Source organism: Amphiprion ocellaris, chromosome 5 (genome assembly GCF_022539595.1).
Source record: "Amphiprion ocellaris isolate individual 3 ecotype Okinawa chromosome 5, ASM2253959v1, whole genome shotgun sequence".
Taxonomy (NCBI): Eukaryota; Metazoa; Chordata; class Actinopteri; family Pomacentridae; genus Amphiprion; species Amphiprion ocellaris.
In genome coordinates, this window is record NC_072770.1 from 34337300 (window position 1) to 34360829 (window position 23530).

Consider the following 23530-nt stretch of genomic DNA (forward strand, 5'->3'; position numbering starts at 1 on the left):
TACCTTGCAGCAAAGTAGGAGACATTGCTGCCTGGTCAATAGGTTTTAGGATGTCAGTTAAATAAAAATGGATATTTTATTTCGAAGTATTTTCCAAAATGCTGTATTGTTATATTATGGCATAAGCACTTTTACAACAGCAGAGTTTGATTAGAGCAGAATACCTGTCTGTGAATTCTACACTACTGCTAAAAGCCTGTCCTTTATATTGAATTCATTGTGAATACTGTGTGGCAACGTCATGATTCATAACTCAACGGCTCTAAGGTAAGTAGCTCTCGTTCTTGTTATGGTTACCAAAAGCTTACAAAGAAACACACTGATTTTACACTCATGATGAAGGTGAATAGATGATTTTCCTTTATTGTACTTACTACACTCACTAAAAGATGTATGAGGCATTTATACGGTTTTAAAAATATATACCGTGCTTTTCCCGTGAGGAAACACAGAAATTTGTTTGACTTGTTAGGGATATTTTATTCTATAACAGCAGAAACTCTTAGCAAGCTTAGAAGAATCCTCATTTAATGTTTCATTTTTTAAATTATTAATCTCGCCTTTCAGCTCTCTGAAGAGCCCTACTGTCTTAGATTTTGTTCAGCTGAAGAGAGTAAATTTAAAAAAAAAAAAAAGAGAGAGACAGCGACACACTGTTCCACTGAGACATTTTATATACAATGTTTTTTGGTACATGGAAATAGAAAACTCTATTTAGACAGAAACAGAGACTTAAATACAAACCCAAACAATTCTTCAGTATAAAACAAACATGAAATTGTTTAACTCTTCACTGAAGCCATATAGTTATTATGCATTATTATCATCAGTCATGAAATCACATGAAGCTATTAACATTGTTTACAATGAACAGTACGAATCCAGTGCTCATGCAAATGACTGTATTGTGGGGGTTAAATGTGTATATTGTTGAGTGTGCCTCTAATATGATTTTGCCATATTGATTAATGCATGCCAAAAACAGGTAATAATGCATTTTAATCTGTATGACTTCAGTGAAGTAATCCAGTAACAAGACAGGGGTCAATTCTGATTTGGGTCTTTTAATAAAGGCTCAGTTGTTATATTAAACAGCATTTTAATCATTAATTATAGCTCCTTCCTGACTATCAGTTATGACTCTTTTTGTTGTCTTGGGCCAAAAGTGTGTGCTATCTTACACTTGCTCTTTAAAGGAGTTAACAAAAAAGTGAATTGAAGCGTGTCCTGTTACATAATTTCCTCTAAGGAGAGGTGGCTTGGCTTCTACAGGTGGCAGTGCTGTTGTTAAAGCGCTGGATTAGATTTTTGGCACAGGAAATAGTACAGAGTTCAACCAAGGACACTAAACACAGAAAAACCACAAGATAAAATTCTCTATGCTATGAGAGAAGCTCTGGTTAGCCTTTAAAGTGTTAATTCTCACTGGAATACAATATTTACAGTCTCAGAGATAAAACTGTGATGATTTTGATGCACAATGATTATGGTCATATATCATTTCAGGTTTAGATTTAGTCAAAATATAATTAATTGCAGAATGTCTGATGTTGTTTCTTTGTGCATATACAGTATGGTGTGAGAGTTTTAGGTACTTTAAATGTTTAGATTCACACATACAATCCTTTTTAGCCCCTAATTCTTCGTACAGCATGACCCCAAACTTCATCTGAGTCACAAAGAGCTAGCTATAGCAACAAGAAGAACAAGGAGTCCTGGAATGGATGGTATAGCCTTCCACAGAACCCTGATTTTAACATCATGGGGCCATTTTGAGATTACATAAAGAAACAAATACAAGTGAGATCTGCCTAAATGCACAGAAGAACTGTGTCAGGTTTTCCAAGATGCTTGGAACAGCGTACCTGCCAAGTAAATTAAAAAACTGTGTGCAACCAGGAGAACTGAAGCTGATTTAAAGGCAAAGGGTGGTCACACCAGATACTGATTTGATTCAGAATGTTTCTCTTCACTACACTTTGTGTGAATTCGATCAATATAAAACATTTGTGGAATTATGTTTGCATCCTCACTTCTTTTGTGCCTAAAACCTTCACACAGTTCTGTATATACGATGTATTTTCATTTTCATGGGACAGTTACTGTAGGTGATTTTATATATAAAGGTAAGAATTCAACATCGGGATGTGTGATGAAAAAGTGGCAGTGCTGCTGCAGTGTATCGAGGACTGATCTGCACTATATAAAATAGACTTTGCAATGCAAGATTGTGGCAGAAGTTGGCAGCTTCCTGTCATTATTTTCGTTGTATTGTTGTACAGTAATTGTACATCTTTCTTACAATTCTTTCAGCAAATGCACATTTTTTTGCTACATATCCTATTATACCTTAAACAAATTCTAGACCTTCAAAGATTTGTCAAGGTTGTGCATTTCCCATCAGGCATGAGATTTGCTGTGGGGTGTATGATTCGCAGTGGATGATCTGCTGCTATTCTTATTCTGTGGAACACAGTGATTGAAGTGGAACGCATGAGAGCCAGAAAATGAGTCAGAGGGATGCTGAAAGCCCCTGTAGTTTGTATAAATGTTCGTAGCTTCGCTGTAGGAATCACCTGAACTCTGCTCAGTGTCAAGTGATGCTCCCACGAATGTAAAATTGGCCAAATTTTCTAAGAAATCAGTTACTACTTTGCAAGCCAGATCCGAACTACGTAAGTCGAAGCAGTTTTTATTTATTTTTGAGGCATTTCAGGAGTAAAATGAATGTCAGAATGACAGGTCAAGGGTCAGTCATGTCCAAGAAGTCTTTCTCAGGTGGAGGTCCGCCCCGGTACCAGCTACAGGTTGTGTCGGAGCGGCGGATGCAGGCGTACTGTCGAGCCTGCTCCCCGTTTAGGCTGTTATCCAGCAGCCAGTCAGTCCACAAGCACTCGTTATCTCCTGTAGACGCACACGGCACTGTGTAGCAGGTGTTGATCTGATAAGAGAAGAATAATCGATTCATTCATTTATTCATCCACTCATCTCTTTTCCTCAAGTTGATCTCCCCAGTGTTGTGAATAAGAGTTTGGTTCTGGGTGAAGGCTGGATAGATGGTGCAAATACAGTGTCACCTATCAACACGTGATGCTATAAAGAAGCGTTAATGGGGGGAAAACGATCACGCGCTTGAAAACGTCGGTACCGTATTAGAGAGGATGTTTGAGGCAGAGCAGGAGTAATAGATGAGAGGAGTGACCTTTCTGCCGTAACAGCTGCTGCTTTGTTTTTGTAGTCGGAGCTCGAGGAGACGTCTCAAAACCGGCAGATGAGTGTGAGAAAGATAAATATGTATGAACAGAGAACGAACAGTCCTTACTCACTCTGCATTCACAGCCCATCTGGTATCTATAGTTGAGATTCTTCTTTTGTGATAGCGATAAGTTGTCCCAAGACTCCACCAGGTCACACTGGCCAATAGAAATCCTCCCATCACTCCACATACTTCCTGTTTAGTCACATCACAACACCAGCATTTAACTCTACACTCAGTAAAACGTGTATAAAAACACATAACGTTTCAAAAATGTGAATAACAGACACTAGTTTGCAGCTAACGCTTGTATAAATAAATAGTTAAATGTGCTTTGCTGCTTTCCCTTAAGGAGTTGAATAAATGTGGCTGCTTTTGCTAGACAGACAAGCAGTTATCAGTCTTCTATTTCTCAGCATCAAAGTGAATAACTTTCCCCAAAAGCGGAGCCATTTACGACAAGAGAATCCTCCCACAGTCACTCCACTGTATATTCCCACTGACAGCAACACTGATGTACCAACTGTTGCATTTGAAAGTGCAATATAAAGAACACTTCTAGGATACTGTACCTGAGAGCAGATACCCTGCTTTGTTGTTGGAGTCCAGTTTGACTCCACACAGTGAGGAGAAGACCGGAGTGTACACATACTGGATATCCTTGGCCTTGTCGAAACCTTTGAACATCTGGACATAGAGACATGCAGCACGAAGAGAGCAGGAAACAAACATATGTAACACAGTGTATGCTGCAACAAAGTAAAGAAGAACGACAGAAGAACAACTGTGTCATATGGTCCCAGAAGATACCAGTCAGGGGTTTCATTATCTGAGTAAAATCAACTCAAAATATGCCCTTGTTAAATCTCTTTTAAAACAGACCTCCTTATCGTTTCATTATAAACACCTTCACAACAAGTGGAAATGGGCATTTGCTTGCATTTGGACTGTTTAAAATAGATTTTTTCCCCACCTTTAAAAACATTTTATGGGCAAAAAAGGTTTATGTGACAGTTGACGGATATGGAAATGTGGATGTATGGGTGGTTTGTGCCTTTGCATATTTAAAAGATCCGAACTGTCTGTTTGTGAGGCCAGTTGTGATTTGTTTACTCTACCTGACTGATTACATGCAGCCATCGTCCACATAACTCAGACAGCAGCATACGCGGTAACGGTGATGTATATGTGCACCAGCAGCAGCTGTTACTGCTGCCCAGATAGCTCACCTTGATCATCTTGATTTCATATTGGATCATCTTCATGTAAGGTGAGGAGCTGTTGCTAGGCGACACAATCTTCTCACCAGAGATCTTCGCCCTTATCACTGTTATAGGAAGAAAAACAGAAAGAAAGGAGGATTAAGATTAATTGAATTGGGGAATAAATACAAGAGGCAAGATAAGAAACTGATTCACATGTCGGAGAAAGTGAGAAACATTCTGAATTATGCTTTTTCCTGCTACAGATAGATTTAGAGATTTCTTTCAGTATCCCTCCTTCTCCCTCCTTTTCTGTCGTTTTTTGCCTGTCACTCGTCTTTCTCCCCACTCAGACAGTGTTGCAGTCCCTCTCAGTAGTGATACAGGATGTGTCCCTCCTCTCCTCTGGGAGGAAAATCAAAACCCACATGGAATAACAAGTAGCTCTCTGCTTGCTCGCTCCGATTAACCAACTCCACACACACACACACACACACAGCATATAAGTACAGTATACACTCTACCACATGCGCACACACAGAGCACATTTTAATTTTACACCCTCTCAAAATACTCATTATAATAAAAATATTGTTAATGTTGTTGATTTTACTCGACCAGACGACAACATTCAACCCACGCTGTGCCAAATCACACCGTGACATTATAGGCTTTATTGCTGTTTTTCCCATCTACCAAACTATAATTTTTGACACCTGCATGATTTATAACAGCAACTGACAAGTTAATTTCACTGTCAAACATTTCCTTTGCTTCAATAAGACTGTGTTAGCTAAAATGAATCAAGCGTAATTGAGTTTACAGTTATAGCACACAGGTTAATCTCCCATTAGATAGTGGTGGCTGACAACTGCATTAACTGTGCAGCAAAATGAAAAGCAGAAGCAAACAGGAAAATGATGGAAAAGATGCATAACTAACAGCGACTATCCAATCATAGCCTAGCAACTGTAACTAGGTGCAACAGGCCTGTCACAATTTATTTTTCTGCATGTTAACGTCGCGTGCATGGGGCTAGGTGATAAAACAAATGTTTAGGAGGGTCTTTTTTTCTTTTTAAATGAGCTGCAAACGTTAGCATGTCGGGCTAAATAGATTACGAGTCAGTTGTAGCACATTTCACTCTGCATTATTTGGGATGAGAGTGAGATTTCAGGTTATGCTATTTTAAAAAAAAAGGCCTGGTTGATGACTAACACTTCTACATATGACAGCTGATCCTGCTTATTGGATTCTGGGATGTTTACACTCTAGCTTGTCACGTGAGATGGCATTATATTCACCAAACACTGGTTTTCTGGATTTGTTATACTGAACATCTTTATTCTTTATCATAAAAATGGATCTATACTATAAACAAATCATAAATGTCCTGCGTGGATAATCAATTAGTGATAGTGCAGCATTTATTTTCCTTTAACATTTAGCTTCAAACTCAGTCTTTCAACAGATAATTCATGCGGCATTCAAAAGTGTGTTTAGAACCTTCTTGCTGAGATCATATTTTAAAATGAGACAGCTGGAAACATTAAAAAGTTAGCTTGAGAGAGTGTTTTAACCAACTCATTAGGCTAGCATTTATAAGTTGTTACACCTGCAGCTATTGAATAAAAAACATTAAATAAAATGTCATTTCATCCAACAAAATCAGCAGACACTATAGCTAGAAATGACAAGGCTTCTTTTGTCTTTCACTGAATAAAATTAAACACCTATAGTTTAATTTAATTTTAGGTGATATATCTGCCTAAACTCTGACTGTAAACTCAACTGAATTGCATTAATCTAATGTTGTGTAGACATGATCACAGCTACATGAATGTCTTTCTCTGTCTTCCACAACTTTTTCTGTAAAAGGGAGAAAGCAGCCCCCTGTAGATGAGCAAAGATGGAGAAAAGAGACAGGAAGAAGCAGCCAGCCAGAAGGAGATCGAGTAACCTTGGTCAAGAAAGAGAAAAGCAACAGTATTGCAGAGAGGGAGAGAAAGAGTGAACCTCACCCTCACACACAGCTAAGCAAACCACCCCCTTGTTTTTCCTTTTCGCTCATCACATAACTACGCCACGGTTTTGTGTGCCTGTAAGAGGAGGAGGAGGAGCTCAGCGTGTTCTGTGAAATTGGCTCAGGAGAAATAGAGACCTTTTTTTTTTCTTGGTAAACGTGCAAGAGGATAGAAAGGCGGGCAGACAAACAAATATATGTGAACTTGTGTGGAGCGTTGCAGTTTAATCAGAGTGCGTAGCATCGCCTGCAGCAAGAGAGCTGGTCGAGGGACTTTGTAGAAAATGTCAAGGAACACGGTTCTAGATGTCTCTTCACTATAACTTTGATACACTTCATTCTTAAACTGCATAATTCATAGCCGGGGGCTTAAATCAAGTGTGAAACAGCACTGAAGACATTACAGCAACATCTTTCAGCAGATTAATGCAACGCTGCTACAGCTGATAAGGCAATGATCTTGACATTATCAGATAGAATAAAATAAAGGATAAACTACAGAGAAACAGCCTCATGACCTATGAAATAAGGAACAAAATGTGAGAAACTGTAAGAATAAAAGTAGTAAGCATTTGCACTATAATACCACACAATACACTGTCTGACCTCACAAGGACACACCTGCCTATAAACTCACCTGCAAACTCACAGCAGCTGCAGCCTGAAAATGTCTGCAACGAATCCCAGTTCAGTTTGATTAATTGTTTAGTGTGTTTTCTATGTCATGGATAAATTTGCTCTTTGTTGAAAGTAATTAATGAGGTATCGTCAAAGCTGGAGCCATATAGTACTTTGCAGTAATTTGCTTGTGATTTACATGACTAGTGCCAATTTGTGTAACCTTGCACTGATATTTGAGTCAAATATTGTTGTATTTTTTGCTCCCATACAGTTATTTCCCAGCTAAAATGTTGTAGTTACTTTGCAAAAGGAGTTTTATACCCCTAAAACAGACTCTCTAGTCTTAAATTCTTTTTAAAAATTAAGTACTACAGGTATGATTCCAGTTGGTCTAAAAGTTTGATCACACCCAGTCTACTATATCGCCCACTGCACATTAAAATACTTTCTAAAGCTCAGTATATCAATAATTAACAGCATAAGGAGAGTAAGATAGGAAAAGGAAAGTAAAATTTTGCATGTAAGACGACACTATCAGTTAACTACAGAGAATTATTTTATTGCAGACACAAAAAATCCAATAATCATGTCACAGCCAATATTATTGAAGATCTGGAGTTTTATTAATCTAGTTCTATTGGTAATGTAGTATCTTTGCACCATGGTATTTTTACCTATTTATGCATAGACAGAAACAAGTGTCTGAACACATTTTCCACCACTGATCCAGTAACATACAAGCAATGTTTTCACAGGCCAAAATCACATCCATTATTGAACACTGTAACATCACCACCTCCTTAGCTGTGATTACACCACTAACTACGACTGTCATTTCCACTAGGCAGAAATACTACACTGTACCAGTGATGACTATCATTTTTATTGCCCTGTTTTTTCAGTTTGACTCTTTGATCTGCACTTCCTTTGGCAAGAAGAAACATATCTCAAAGTAGATGGAATTCTTTGCCAAATTAGCCGTTCCACTTAAATCTCCCCCCATGAGCTGAATAATGGGCCTATGTGGCCTATTATATAAGTAATATACCACGGCATAACAGTGCTGTGTGTAAAGATCAAACAGTTGGCATTGTGAGCTTTGGCCATATATCAGTCTAAGGACAGAAGCTGCTATAGCTAATTAGTCAGGAACGGTACAGTCATTTTTCATTACAGCCGACTGGTGGTTTTAATCATTTACTGAGAAAATGTGTGCCCTCACCAGATAAAACTGACATAAATCTGGGTTGGATCGCCTTCCTGACATAATAGTTTCTGGGCAAAGAGCTCATCTACTCTGACAGCACTGTCTTTTTTGACATTTTTTGTAAAGGTTACGTGTTCATATTAATAACTGAATGGCAAAATCTTCACCCTATTCTGTTGACCCAGATTCTTTGGAATATTTACCCCTCCACCCCCACATCTAGCCATCTTTAAACTGCGCAGCCTAGGTTACTGTCTCATTTCAGCTGCCGCAGCTGTGTTATGAGCGGGGATAAGGACAGGCACGCCTGCAGAGTGAAAGTGGCTGTGCATCTGCCTCTACGGCTGCATAACCAAAGAGAAATATTGCAAACTTGTACCATGAGAACTGATGTTGTAAGTAACTTCCCCATCCCAGATGAATCGGCACCCTTGTCATGCTCACAAAGCTGGACTGTCAGTGGGCTTTCACACTGATATTGTTAGTATGCAGCCCATTAGACCAAGCCTATAGACATGGAAATGAAGTGGGGAGAGAGAGGGAAAGAAAGCGAGAGATGGAGTAGGCTGTGTTGGCACGGTTTGGCCTCCGTCAAACAAGCACACACTCACACAAACACACACATACAATGTCAAATACACAAACATGGCCAGGGAATCATCCAAGGTTTGTCCAGATGGGATATTAGTCAGATGTAGCCTACAGCTTTATTCAAAGAGCTCATCTACTCTGACAGCACTGTCAGGTCAACTAAAGTCCACCACCAGCGTATGCCTAGAAAACAGCCAGGACAGTGTAGCCACAGAATGAACAGTTCTTGTGCTAAAGGAGGGGTTTTCCTTGTTTGTTATTCATGGGTCCAGAAACTTGTGTCCTACCTGAAAAGGAACCACTGACTTTAGCTATTCAGAGATGGACTCATGCATTTAAAACTAAAAACAGACCTGAGCCCTGAAGCAGGCCCAGCGGGAAATTACAAAAGATCCTGAGGTCAGCAGCACCACCTTAGTTACTGCTGAGCCTGTCAGGCTTTCTGTTCTTGTGTGGAATGTAGATATTTACCACTCAAAATTCTTAGTATTTTTTTGAACAATAGAAACAAAAATGGGTCACTGACTTCCCTGATTCTATCCAAGAATCGCTGATTTTGAAAGCTTACTTTCTAGTCATTTGCAAGCTAGCAAAATATTGTCACCTATGTTTTAGCAGATATGTGAAAATTCCTAATCTCATCTTACAGGAAAAGATACGTGGGCAAGCAAGTACATGTAAGAGAACGTTACGCTGTCTTTGTTAGAGTTTAAGCTTCCCTAAAATAGGACAGAGCTGCCAAGTTTACACTGAAATTTACACTAGAAACTGACTCATAGTAAATACTACACTACCGTAAAGGGGCCTTTTTCTAAATTCAACCCCATGGTGTTCATAGTTTGACATAATGCTGCTTTAGCATTATTACTGTAGCTCTCTTTATGTGTATGACACACTTTGCTGTTTTAGTTTTTGGATATAAGAAATAAAAGACAGTATTACCGCATGCGATAGACCTGCAGTGATCAGTTCTGGCTGCTAAACTAAGATAATCGCTGTACAGGGACCATTGATTGGAATCGATTTTGTTTCTCTCCGGAGTTCTCCCTGTGCAGGACTGTTTTCTTAATCCAGTCCCTGCCCTTGTTCCACTCCATGCACCTGCAAACATGCTGATCATTCATACCAGCAAAGTAGAGTTTGATTGATTTTGTGTCTTCTTCTATCCTGCAGGGGAAACAGTGTTTTATTGTGTAGTATTTATAAAGGTACATCCTGCTGATAAAAACATAATGAAATCAGGCTTCAGTTAGGCCCACATTCATATGGATTGCAGTCATAGGTGCATATTTCATACATTTTTGAATAGTAGACTATCTTGCAGGTAGAAGTGCTTTATCTTTGAAGGACAGCTGATTGACTATTGATTTACACTATTGCAAAATTGTCACAGGTAACAAAGCTCTGTTCCTTTCCATCTCTGTTATCAATAAATATGCCTGAGTTGCCTTGTTTAGTTTTATTCTATAGAAAAAAAACCTGTGTTATTCTTCTTTGTCATTTCTTGACAAAGAAGAAATGACAAATATCCTTGTGACAACTATCCTTGTGGTTAGCATTAAATCCCACGACCTGCAGCTTATTTTTTCCACCGCCTCCCTCCATCCTGCAACAAAGTTAAAACTGCCCAGTCCTGTGAGATTTGTGTTGGGATCGTGCGGGACTGGTGGGATAACAATCCCAGTGCAGTCCATTAGTACAAAGCTTAAAACAAGACACAATTTGAGAAAAAGTGCCACGTTTGCTGATGAGCTTCAGTAATTTGTAATATGTTTGTTTCAGTAACATACAGGAGGTTCTGTTTTTAAATGTTGGCTTTATTCAGATAATAGGAAGCTTTAGTTGTTGCTATTAAACTGATTTTGGGTTGTTGTGACACCCAAGAAATCTTGGGGAAACCTGTGATCATAAAAATGGACCTCATGTCATACCAACAAAGACTAGAAAGTCTAAATGCAGACTTTGTTCAGGTCAGCTGGTCTTCTTTTTAGTGGCAATTTTGCGTAAAACCTCATAATGTTGATTTACAGAAAACAAATTAATCATACTTCCAGGATCTCCATCTCAGTCATGGAAGGCACACTTCATATGTAAAACGCTGTCCTAAAAACACTGCCCCAAATACCCTCATTGTGTTCTCATAACCCAGATCTAATTGGGCTTTAGACCTGGAGGTTTTAAAAACAGCCCTCAGCTTCCATTTCATACTGACTATTTTCTGAGACGCATTTTGAAAGCACTTTCAAAGAGCTGACCCTCTAAACCTGAAGGGAGATGCGGACCAATTAGAAAACAAGACTTAAATAAAAGCAGTTCCTCCTTTTCTCTCGCTCTCTCCTCTGCTGGAGTGTAACCTTTGACAGAAGCACATACTCCAGCTTTCCACACTCTGCAGCCAAGTACTCAAAGTCAGAGCAGAGTGTTGGTTTTGGCCTGTGCTTAGACAAGAAAGAACTGGATGATGGGGGAGCGTCGGACAGAGAGACAGGCAGACAGCCCGACAGACAGACAGACAGACAGACAGACAGACAGACAGATAGAAAGTAGGCCGGGGCGCTCAGCACTGGCTGTTTTTTCAGGGTTTGTTTTCATGCTATTGAGAGCAAAGAGGATGCAAAATTTTACCACAAAAAAACAGATAGAAGGCAGGAAAGAGAGGCCAGGAAGAGAGCAACTATGTAGGTCTCACTGATTTAGAAATACTGACAGACAGATATGCATGTACAAGTTAATAGTGGTTCTACTACCAAGGCCATATTTATGTAACCTCCTATGCAAAGCTTGAGGGTCAAGTCTCTCTGAATGCAAATGGTCATTTCTATGATAGTAATTGGAAAAAGCCACAATAGAAATTCTGTGATGAGAAAGTGTCTCTCCCTACAACTTATAATTTCTATGAATAAAAAATGAGAAAAACCTGCAATTATAAACCTTTCTGTTGTTCAAACAGCTCAGCCCTGAAGCCCTATTGATTGCTCTTCTCACTCTGAGTTTACACTGTTGGATGGATTTTTCTTCCTCCTCTTTGAGAATCTAATTAAACTGATCAATAAGCCTAATCCTGAGTCAGTTGGTTAAGATGTAAGGGCATTTGTCACATTTCTAAATCATTTGGGCTATTGCATACACCCTCTGAAGAACTTCAAATCTGTTTTCTACCATTATTAAACACAGCAGCTTGTCTATTCTCGAGTTTAGCATTTATTTGGGTTGAACATAATCGTAATTAATTAGTCTCTGGTCAGTAACTCACCAATCTCAGCGCTGCAGAAGAGCTGCTGTGGGTGTGCTGGGTAGCAGCTACATCCCTCCACCACTTCCTTCATGCCTGCACCAAGCAAAAGGAGCACCCAGAGCCCCAGACGCACACTCCGCTCCTGGGACACAGCCATGACGACTCTGGCTGCCTCTGACCGCTCTGCCACTTGATGAACGCTCGGCAACCTCTTCTGATCCCGTTAAGTTCCCCCTGGAAACAAGTCAGGCTGGCAGACAGCAAGGGGGGCGGGCGGCGGACAGGACAGTAGGGTCGAGGTGGCGAGATGAGCTCTGCTGAGCTGAAAGGCAGCTGTGGATAGAAATGTTTTCATAAGTTTAAAAGTACACGACTGAAATGAAGCAGCAGCAAACAAGTCAAGTTGGAGGGAAGGCTGCTGCTACTGTTGCTGCAGCCACTGCTCTCTTTTCTCTTCTGCCTCTCTCTCCCGCTCTCTCTCCCTCTCTCTCCCTCTCTGTAGACAACACACAGAGAAACTTACAATAGTTGGATCCCCTCACACTCTGGTCTTGAATGCTGAGAGGGTCGCACACAGGGAGCCTCTTATGTGCTCAACAATTTAGGGACAGCCTCCTCAAATGCAGAAAAAAAGAGAAGAAACTGCCATCCTGTGCCTCTTCTTCTTCTGCCCTCTTTTGATGTCCTCCGTCTCCTCTCTTAGGCTGCCGCAGGTTTCAGTGAATCAAATCAGTTTGGGAGCTTTATTTTTAGTTTGTTAAGTTCAAGTTTAGTGTTATCTTGTTTCCAGGTCTACCAGGAAATTTTGTGCAGACATGATTTTCAGAGGACGAATCTTGCAGATTTTTACCTCGAGCATCACCGTGATCTTCACATTTTAGGTTTTTATTTAAATGTCTTAACTATTAGATGGATTGCCATAACATTTAATTATAAAAGATGAATTTTAGTAATTTCAATATCTTTCGTCTGTATAAGAAACTTTATTTTGTCCATTACTTTGGTATGTGAGCATGTAAAAGTAACGACTGTTTCTTCTACCTCAGCTGTACTTTGTGTTCAGTGGTAATCAAAGAATGATAAAATGCTAAACTAACATGATAAAAGGAAGAAACTTGCCACTGTGAGCATGCTGCAGCTCTATAAGCACAAATTTAAGGAATCCATAAAAATTTCTTTAGATAAGGGAAAAAAAACAAATAGCAAGTGTAGCATTATTATCAGATATATTATATATAGTAGTCTCCAATCTCATACACTGTATAATGACAATAAAGCACATTCTATACCATTCTATTATACTATCATAAACTAGCATGGGAATGGTTCTCAAAAAAATGTATTTCAATAATGCTTTACTTTGTGATGTTATTTAGTTACCCTTCACAAATCTACATCTGTTTCCCTGCTTTAACTCAGCATTTGTTTAAATAGACTTTGAACAAAAATTACTTTCTTTACAGGTCATTGAGGACTGCAGTCTTATAAAAGAAACCACATAAAGAACTACAGGCACATCCTCTGCTGAGACCAATGTCCCATTTTGTGTTTTTAATTAAAATGGTTTTGGATCCACACCAAAATTTAATAGGCTCTTCTTCCTTTGCCAGCACTCCACCTCTCCGGCAAGTTTCATAAAATTCGGCCTGGTAACTTTTGTGTAACCTCAAACCTCCCAAACAGACCAACACTGATGATATAACTCAGAGAACTTACAATTTGAGACTTGTTTATTCGAACAGTTTATTATCTCCAGACAAACGCAGTCAGTCATTGACAATAGCTACTGTTAAAAAGCCGCTCATTTTTCACCGCAGGGTTTTTCCAGTGTGTCGTTGTGAAAAACAGCTGTTGTCACTGTGTACTCTTTATCATTACTCATCCCTGAATTGTGTTTTTTGCTTTGCAGATTACAACACCAAGTTTCCCAGTAGTGGTGAAGATCGGACATGCCCACTCTGGAATGGGAAAGGTAACCAGTTTCATCACTCCTTACTAACTTCAATCTAATAGGTGGATCAGTACCTTAAACGTTTGGCTTTATGAAATTAGCTACCATTCTAGCAGCTGTTTTGAGCAAATTATACAGAAATGAAAGTTTTTGTCAAATGGAAGACACATGAAGAAAATAACTGCACACTGGTGTTCTGTTGCTGCTCATCAATTGACAAATTGCTATTGGGAAGTATTTTAAAATCTCTTTCTGCACCTAAACACAATTGACCAGCGACTTTAAAATATCATCATGGCTAGAACCTCATCGTTTGTACTGTACAGTGCTTTCTCTGACATGCACTACAACTTGATATCCCTTTTCCATCTCCTGTCTTTATCTTGCTTTCCTTATCAGTTTATCCCTATCTTGACTGCAGCTCATCTTTTTAAAATCTGCTCTCTCTGAGTCCTCCTTTCCTCTTCTCGTTGGACTTTTATTGATTGACCACTCTGTTAATATTTTTTGGGTGAAATCGGAGTCAAGTGTTGCTATCGCTTGTTCCTCATTGATCCACCACACATCATTCCCCTGAATGACTCAATCAGATACTGTGTTATCATCCACTGGGTGTCGTTTTAGCACCAACACAAAACTTTTCTTACCTTTATTTATTTATTTATTATTTATGTACTTCTGTTGGGTTAATGGGGCTAAATAACCTCCTTACCTGCGTGGTTTTCTACCAGTGGATAATTTTAACCCATTTTTATGTCATTGCCATATCGACCCAATTCTGGGTAAAGTTAGTAGTTTTTAGTCACCTTTTGTTTTCGCAGTTTGTCAAATGATGTTTTAGTTTTAGTTTAGCACAAAGATTGAAAACAAGAGGAAACAGCTAGGCATGTTCTTACCTAGTCTTGTTATGCAGTTTGGCTTTGTACATGTTAACACTTGTGTTGTCCTGCAGGTCAAACTGACCCGTTTTAAAGTTTGAAAATGTGGAAAAAAATCTGCTTTCACAGTGAAACTTCTGATGTCCACATTTTCAACATTTTTGGGAAATAAACATTTTTTGGTGGAAAAAAAGAAATGTTTAAAAAAATGTTCTTAAAGAAAATATTAGAAGTTTTACTGATATATATGTAATCACTTTAGATATTTTTAGGAATTTTTTTTTTGAAGATTTTTACTAATTTTTTGAAAATATTTACAAGAATTGTCTTGCCAAATTTGGATGGTTTTTTTAAATAAAACTTTTAAGGTTAACTTTTAAGGAATTATTTGAATTTTCTTCCTGAAGGCTTTGCAATTTTTCAGAAATTTGGGGAATTTTTGGATTTTTTTCAGGCAAGGTAACAATATCTTTTGGTGCCCATAAATGAAGACAACAGGAAGGTTAAACAAACAAGATATAATGAAAACCTTAAAAGTGGCAGTGGATGGATTTCTTTTCTGTTTACCCCTCTTCCAGTTCTTATGCCAAGGTACCCTTTAATATTCTTCCCTTTTTCACTGAAAAAAACTAAAAGCTTAGAAGCCTTTTCTTTGTTGGACTACTTTGGAGAAAACACATAGTGGTTTGGCTTATTTGTGCCCATACAGACGACAGAAAATGGTTTGTTGTGTACGCCCACATCTTACAAGATAAAGAGCCATTGCTGTTATTTCTGCTGTTGTTGCTGTGGAACTGGTATCTTTAATTGATTTGTACCATTTTAACTGTGAAGCTTTGTGCTATAAAATGACGCATAATTTGATTCTGAAATAGGCCTACAGCTTTTAAAATACAGCAGCAGAATTTTCACTCTGCTCACATTCGAGCCAGTGAGTGTTAAGGGGTTAACCGTCTCCCGGCTCTATAGGCTCCGTTGTTTAAATTCAAGACACCAAACTCTCAGCACGGAAACAAACACTGAACCACCATCTTAATCAGTAAGAAAAATGGATAATGAAAAATTGCACAACCTGCGTCTTTAAAGAGACATTCATGTTATATTAAAAATGTGTAGCTTTTTCTGTATGAAATGCCCTCTAAAGCTGGACTTGTGCAAAAGAACTGAACAGTTACATGAGGAAAAGCCTGTATACTGTTAGTCTGGGTGCATCATTCAGCACTGCTTTAAATAAATGGTGTTTTTACATGTTATTCCTCTGTAGGTCAAGGTGGATAATGTGAGCGACTTCCAAGACATTGCTAGTGTGGTGGCCATCACTCAGACCTACTGCACCACAGAGCCTTTCGTAGACGCCAAATACGACATCAGGGTCCAAAAGATTGGCGCTGACTACAAAGCTTACATGTAAGTGTGCGTCCTTGTTTAGAAGTTGGGTTGTGTGAAGACTTTTAGGTTCATTTAAACACAAGACACTTGTGCTCCAAACAAGAAGGATGCACACTCAATGAAGGACCTAGGATCCCTGACCTATAACTATACACACCAGTGAGCAGTGATTCCTAACACATCTCTGGGGGTCATCAGGTGGAAACCTCCCTTCAGCAGTGTTTCACCTATTTAGTCCCACAACACCTCCAGGAGGCTAGGATGAACTCTGGCATCCCAGATTCACCCCCAATAGTGCCAGTTCACACTGCTCCTACACAATCCAAACAGCACCGCCACGTTCAACTGACTCAGGCCCGTTTAGGAGATGCTCCAGGTAGTGACTAGTGCCGATGCTACCATTTAGCTAGTGCAAGATGCTGAATACCCAGTGCCAACTGCTAAAAAGTGACAAAGAAACTATACTTATAAACTCTCCAAACCTGCTAGTGCTAACTCTAAATGTCAATGTTAGCTGCAAGACTACTACCATGTTCGAAGCAAACTTACAAAGAAACCATACACAAGCCAGCTTAGCAAACTTGTTAGTGCTACATGATAATGCTAACTGCTAAAATACTTCACTATTTCCATATCCACTGACTAGATCTGCAATGTCCCTCACCGTCTTCCTCAGACTCTGCCCCTGCACTCCCAGCTCTCTCAAAAGTGAAACAGCTGACCCTACAACAAAACCCCTACACCCCACCTCAACTGGGTGAAGTCCAGTTCTCCATCCCCTCTGCTCAGCTTCTGTCTTTAAATCTGCATATGTAGCCTTCTTCCTCTTCTTGAATTTTCCCATGGGAGTGTTAACGCAGTGAAATACACTGTCTTTTCATTCACAGACCTCAAAACAATGTCTAGCCTCAGAATAGTACACACTACTTCTTTTGCAACAAGCTTTCCTCCTCAACCTGCATTCCCCCTGCCTCCTTCCTGACTTAAGGCCCTTATCCTTCTCCCCCTCTCGAGCAAATTTCACCACTAACCTCTCCTTTCTAGAACCTCCAGAATTCACCTGCTTTCTCCTCTCTTCAGTTCCTGCAGCTAAGCTTCTCAGCATCAGATTATGCTGCAATGTATACTATATATTATGTGTGTATGTGGATGCTGTAGTGTGTGTACATTAAATTCTGGGCTCAGAATGAGAGCATTAGTTGTCCAGGGCACAGTGACATTGGTTTAAAGAGCCTTTTAACAATGCCTGCAGTTTAGCACACCTTTTCATTCAGTGTAAACCTGCACTATTACTGTAAAACAAAGAGCATGTGGCATCTGGGCTATTTATCAGGGAGCTAATAAGCCTGATATCCTGCAGCTGTGCTCGCTGCCTGACTACACGAGCTCTTGGCTGAAGCTGAAACTACAGCCCTGCTGCAGCAAGTCTCTCTTCTTCTGTCTGCCTTTAATTGCCTGTATTCATAATTTCTGAAGTGAAGGGCCGCGCCTATAGTAATTTAATACACAATTTCCTCTTCTTTTCCAGGCGAACATCCATCTCTGGTAATTGGAAAAGCAACACCGGATCTGCCATGTTGGAACAAGTAGCCATGACTGACAAGTGAGCACTGATTCCACATTTGTGATGCTCAGACTGCCCTGGTGTCACACATGTCGCTGCGTTATTATACTACAGTTAGTCACAATCCACTCACATAGCAGATTCAGTCAGCTGAAAGCAGTTCACATGGATAAACACACAGATGTTTGAAAATCAGTTGATATTGCTGGTGTGGTGTGGTGTGATGCTACGCTAAGCATTTATTTTGTCAAAATTTATATTTATCTTTGTACGGATAGAAAGAGATTTAGTTGAGCTGCTGTTGCTTCTGGTGGTGATAAAACAGGTTTTCCCTTAAGAGACTGAGAGAAGGTTGGTTTCATATTGAATCGCTCTACTTATGGAAATCTGGATTAAAGCCTGAACAGCACAGGTGTAGTCATGCATGCTGAAGTGAGTCAAAATATAGACAGTGTGGAGTACAACAACATCTGTACGGAGCACCTCTGAAACATAGCTCAAAATGAAAAAGGTATGAGAACCAGTGCAAAAGCAGTTGTATTTCTTTTCCAATGTTGTAGCAAAATGTCCTTGCAGTGAATTTATCATATAACAACCATAACCTTGGTCTCATTATTGACATAGTCTGGTTTTGACTGCACTCTGTATTATCTACATTTCTCGGCTGAATGCGGCATGTTATCTTCATGAGAAAGCTGAATCTGTAATGTTTGAAGGACAAATGCTACAATAACTTGTATTGTTTTGTTTGATTCTTGGTCAGACTTCTGAACACAGTCCTGATGTATGAGCTCTGCTCTTTCAGATAAAATATTCACTCTGCATTTCTCTTCGTTATTACTCGGCCAAGGAGGGGGAGCCTCGGCAGAGTAATGTGACAATCGACATTGGTCTGTCTATCTGTCTCTGTTAGCAACATCACTCAAAAGTGAATTAACAGATTTTGATGAAATTTTCAGGGAAGGTCAGAAATGATGCAAGGACCAAATGATTAGATTTTGGCAGTGATGCAGCTTATAGTCTAGATCCACGGATTTTTTTTAAAGATTTCATCCGTTGGAAAAGATACAAAAACTGAGCAGCCTTGGCAGAGTACTGCACTCTGAGTGCTTTTCTCTCTCTTTGTTATACTTTGATAAAACACAAAAGAAAAATACTGTTGTTTTTATTATGGCTCATCCAGATTTCCACTCAACAAGTAGTCAAATCTCCTAATCTTTTAAACTCTCTAAGGATGCACAACCCACACCAAAAGAAGAAGGCAGCATTTGCCACTTTTCCTAAAAGTCAATTGTGTCAGTCGTTAAATCGACTCACCACCTTAAAGCAAAACCAAAAAAGATTAAAATAGCAAAAGTTTCCTCAGTCTGTGGCAGCTAATAAAAGAGTGCAGCACAGAGAATTCACACTTTCCAAATGTCGGCTAAAATTATTTGGGCAATCTGACATTGTGAAAAAAAGTAGACTGCCCTGGAGCGGTTACATTATCCTTTAGGTGAGTATTGATGCATCTCCTTGTCCATAGTTTGATTGTGTGCACTGTTCCAGAGAACAAGCCATAAAGACAAACAAGATGGCAACAGCATTATGGGCTGCAGCCGACTCAGCCTGGGGCTGGAGAGGGTCTGTAACAGATTTACTGTCAGGATAAATGCCCTGAAGAGCAGCACTGGCGCTCACATACTGTGCTGAAGTGATGCATAGTCAATGGTATTGATGAATTTGTGTTCAATAATTAAACTGTTTTCCCTCTCTGTTTGAGACAGCAAAGTAAAATAGTTGCAACACCTTCTCAAGTTATTGTACATATTTTTTGTACATTTTTGGGGTTTGATTGAACTGTTTCAGACTGTTGTCCCTAATCAAGATTCAAGAGGGTTTTTTTTGTCACATGCTCATACAGTATGATGTGAATTGCAAAATGACTGTTTTACAAAGCTGTGCTATAACAAGAGGACATGATAAAGTGCAGGGCTGTGCAATCATGTGTGTCTTATGTTTATGCATGAGTGTGTGTGCACATGTCTATATGTTTATATCATATTTACATTGTACCTGTGTGCTGCAGCTTAGATGTGCCGTGATTTGGATTTAGATCTGATCTAATCCAGTCAAATTGTCACATATTTTTCGCTTTGCAACAGGTATAAACTGTGGGTTGATACCTGCTCAGAGATCTTTGGAGGGCTGGATATCTGTGCCGTCAAAGCCATCTGTGGAAAAGATAGCAATGACTACATTACTGAGGTGAGAGAAACTAACAGAAAAAGGACTGTTGATGTGGCTTTAAGCTGCCATATTATCACTATGTCACTGTATTTGTTGACTCCTGCCTTTTGTTTGGAAACTTTCACCACGTTGACATCAGCCTCTGGGAGTTGTGTTGCCTAAGTAATAAGGACTTAGTGGTAAATTTAGCATGTCTGGCCTAATTTACTCTGCTGGGGCCTTAGATTGCCTGGCTCAGAATAAGCTGATTGAACCTAACCTGAATACACATTATGAGTTTGATTACGTCTGTTTATATGTCTGTCTTGCTCAGCACGCTGCTGTCTGGATCCTTTTAAGCTTCACTGTCTCAGTATTAGTCTTCTACTAATTCTTTCCAGTGTTGCTTTTTTACCATACTGGATTCATGTTTCCTTGTATTTAGGCGTGACCACAATACTTGTGAAAAACACATTAATGCAGAAATGTTCAACTGTAATCATAATTTTCCTAAAAATGAAAAATTTAGTGGTCAGAATGGAATATGCTGAAATACTCTTGCCTCAGCCATCAACCAGGAAAATAAATGGTCTATACAGCTTTTAAATGCAAGTTTGGGAAAAATAAATTATCCAGTTCGGACAGATGTTTAAAACTGTGGAAGGGTCTGACAGGAGGATTGGACCAGACTGAAGATTCTGGTTCAGAAAGAGTCACACTAAGGCAAAGAAAGGTTCAGATAGAAGAACAGACTATGGAAACTTGGTTTGCTGGCTGGCTGCGTGACTACTGGGGTGGCTAGCAGTGGAGTCTCAAAGCCGTTCAGCCAGAGCACTAGAATGCAAGAAAATGAGCCCCAGAAACCGAGTGAAACATGTTTCTATCCCGAGGCAGTGAGTTGATTCAAACCCCAAAATATGACCAGCCTGCAAATGATGCGTGCTGGGACTCAGGCCGGTTATCCATCGAGGCACAAGGGAACATGATTGCTGAGAGGGGGATGGCAAGGACAGGCTGCTCAGTGAGGCAAAGGGACAAAAACAGTTAGAGGTAAACTAGTCAAAGCTACAACTCTGATAGTAAGAAAAAGACAAAATTGGAGATAAACTCTGACACTCTTGATTTGGAGCAAGGACTAATTTGGCTACAGGATCAAGCTGCTGAGTGGCCAAAAATGTCCTCATGCCCAGGGAGCAGTTTGATAAGCCAGCATTTGAAGGGCATAGACAAGTGTTTTAGAGAGAGCTGCTTCCTTCTGAATGCCTTTTGGCAGGAAGCTCAGAGCAATTTAATGGTATAGGTCAACTTCTCCTCAAATATAGAAAAATCTGGATCCGTTTTTACCAAAATTTTGGTAGCTGGCAATGAATAGCAAATTTAGACATTGATACTGTACATGTGGTTATTTATAGACAGCTTGTTGTTTGAAAGTCAATAAACAAGCTCAAAATTTATTTGCTCGTAGGTAAAACAGGCCAATATATCCACTGGTTCTAGCATTCAGCGTCCATGTCAGGGATAGTTTATAATTATATCTAATAATGAAGGTATTGTTGTTCTATGCATAAACTCATGCCGCTCTTTTTCTGTCAAGACCCTCATAGTGATCCTGCTGCTGTATGATGCTTCTGGTGTTAAATACATAAAGAAATAGTTCTAAACAGCTGGAAGCAACAAACTTAACAGTGATTCTATGTGTGGCAGCACACCAGTCTGATGCAAAGACAAGCAGGCCTACAAAAAAAGTTTCGATTTTTATAGACATTTCATTTTGCAGCCCAGTAGATTTCAGATTGTACAGCAAATTGAATAGAATCAGACACTTATACTGGACAGGAAATTGCTGATATTGCAGTTGCACCCATTCAAAGACAAAGTCATTCAAAAAATACATATATATACATCAATAGAAAAATATGTCCTAAAAATATAAACATTAGTAGAAAGTATTAGCATAAAATTTAAAAATACACATTGTTCTAGGAAATTCAAATGTAAGGATGCAGAATACTAAGTAACAATGGAGGTATAATTGTGTTATTGAACAGGAAAGTGGTTATTGCACGTTAGCTTTCAACTCAAGAAGTGAGTATAAGCCAACTGCTGGCAGTTGAACCAAAAAAATCCAAAGTCAGTCTGTTGACTCGGAGTGTTTGACACTCTGAGTGAGGAGTTGTATAGTTTGATGGCCACAGGCAGGAACGATGGCCTGTGGCGCTCTGTGGTGTATTTTGGTGGAATGAGTCAGTAGCTGAAAGAACTCCTGTGGCTGACCAACATGTCATGGACTGAGTGGGAGACATTGTCCAAGATGACATGCAACTTTGACAGCATCCTCCTCTCAGACACCGACCGCTGTCAGAGAGTCCAGCTCCACTCCCACAATGCCACTGGGCTTGCAGAAAAAGGTGTGTTATGCTTATTTTGGCACACAAACTGTGTATTAAGCATTCCCTGTGATGTTTTTGGATGGGTGTTGGTGCTGAAATGTAGAAAAAAAAACCTTCTTTTAGTTACTTAATACAATTATATGTTAATATGATGGTGCAGTTCAGACTTGTGTCGTATTAAAAGTGATATGGAGGTGTTATTACGTCCAACCTAAGATTGCCAGCATAACTATCAAGAGAAAATGACTACGGTGCACCACGTTCAGACATGATGCTGACACGTTCAGTTGCTGTCACATTAACAGAATCGGGTGCATGTCTAAAGGAGGCTTAAGCTGTTTTTCTAACCAAATAAAATATGTAGTAGTTTGATGGGAGGTAAATACTGAAATGGGAAAGATATAAATAAAAAATTAAAGCCTCACCAGTCTAAACAACTAATTTTTTAATTAAGATGTAAAACAGTTTTGAGTCGTAAACAGCATTTCAGTTAAGTGTCATTTTAATATCAAAGCACATATTTTCTAAAGCTTTGCTGTTGTCCTGCTGTCCAGGTCGTGGGTTCGTCTATGCAGCTGATTGGTGATCACCAGGCAGAGGATCGCCAGCTCATTTCAGAGGTGGTATTGGCTAAGATGAACCAAGCGCTGACCACCAGGTCATCCAGTGTTTCCCGCTCACCTGCTCGCTCTCCTCAAGGCCAGAAGCCAACTACTGTGCAGCCCCAACAGGTGAAGCCTGCGATGTGTTGTAACCCCAGTGCATAGACAAACAGAGCCTGTGTGTTCACAATTCAGCCACCTCAAATAAATGTTAACGACATTTTAATGATGCTCTTACATCATTTGCTTTAATGGTCCCTCCGTATAACTGGAGGCTCACTGTTACTTAATGCCTACTGGAAAATAATTTTGTTGTCGTCCTTCACAGTTCACTGCTGATTCTTACCCATGTTTGCCTTTATCTCCCTCTCTATTCCTGCTTTTCTTTTTTTTCTTTGTTTGTTTCTGTCTTT

At 39.5% G+C, this 23530-nt stretch overlaps 2 protein-coding genes across 2 annotated transcripts in view; one reads left to right on the forward strand and one right to left on the reverse strand.

Annotated features, from left to right (window-relative positions):
* Nucleotides 1–23530, forward strand: part of syn2b (synapsin IIb) — a 90058-nt gene that overhangs the window by 59600 nt on the left and 6928 nt on the right. Inside the window, exons 6-10 of the mRNA XM_055010649.1 lie at nt 14045–14107; nt 16229–16371; nt 17882–17956; nt 20062–20164; nt 23070–23246. Of these exons, the coding sequence (XP_054866624.1) occupies nt 14045–14107; nt 16229–16371; nt 17882–17956; nt 20062–20164; nt 23070–23246 (561 nt within the window). The remainder of the gene's footprint in view (nt 1–14044; nt 14108–16228; nt 16372–17881; nt 17957–20061; nt 20165–23069; nt 23247–23530) is intronic.
* Nucleotides 652–12797, reverse strand: LOC111564573 (metalloproteinase inhibitor 4). Its single transcript, XM_023264223.3, has 6 exons — nt 12659–12797; nt 12154–12468; nt 4486–4583; nt 3829–3943; nt 3327–3451; nt 652–2941 (listed from the first exon to the last, which is right to left on the reverse strand). Exons 2-6 carry the CDS (start codon nt 12290–12292, stop codon nt 2744–2746), a joined length of 675 nt encoding a protein of 224 aa, XP_023119991.2. The 5' UTR covers nt 12293–12468; nt 12659–12797; the 3' UTR covers nt 652–2743.

Coding starts and splice junctions, on each gene's coding strand:
- LOC111564573 (XM_023264223.3), bottom strand. CDS start 12,292: ATGGCTGTGTCCCAGGAGCGGAGTGTGCGTCTGGGGCTCTGGGTGCTC. Junction 4,584..12,153: donor CTTCTGCAGCGCTGAGATTG/GTGAGTTACTGA, acceptor TTCCTATAACAG/TGATAAGGGCGAAGATCTCT. Junction 2,942..3,326: donor AGATGGGCTGTGAATGCAGA/GTGAGTAAGGAC, acceptor TTCTCTTATCAG/ATCAACACCTGCTACACAGT.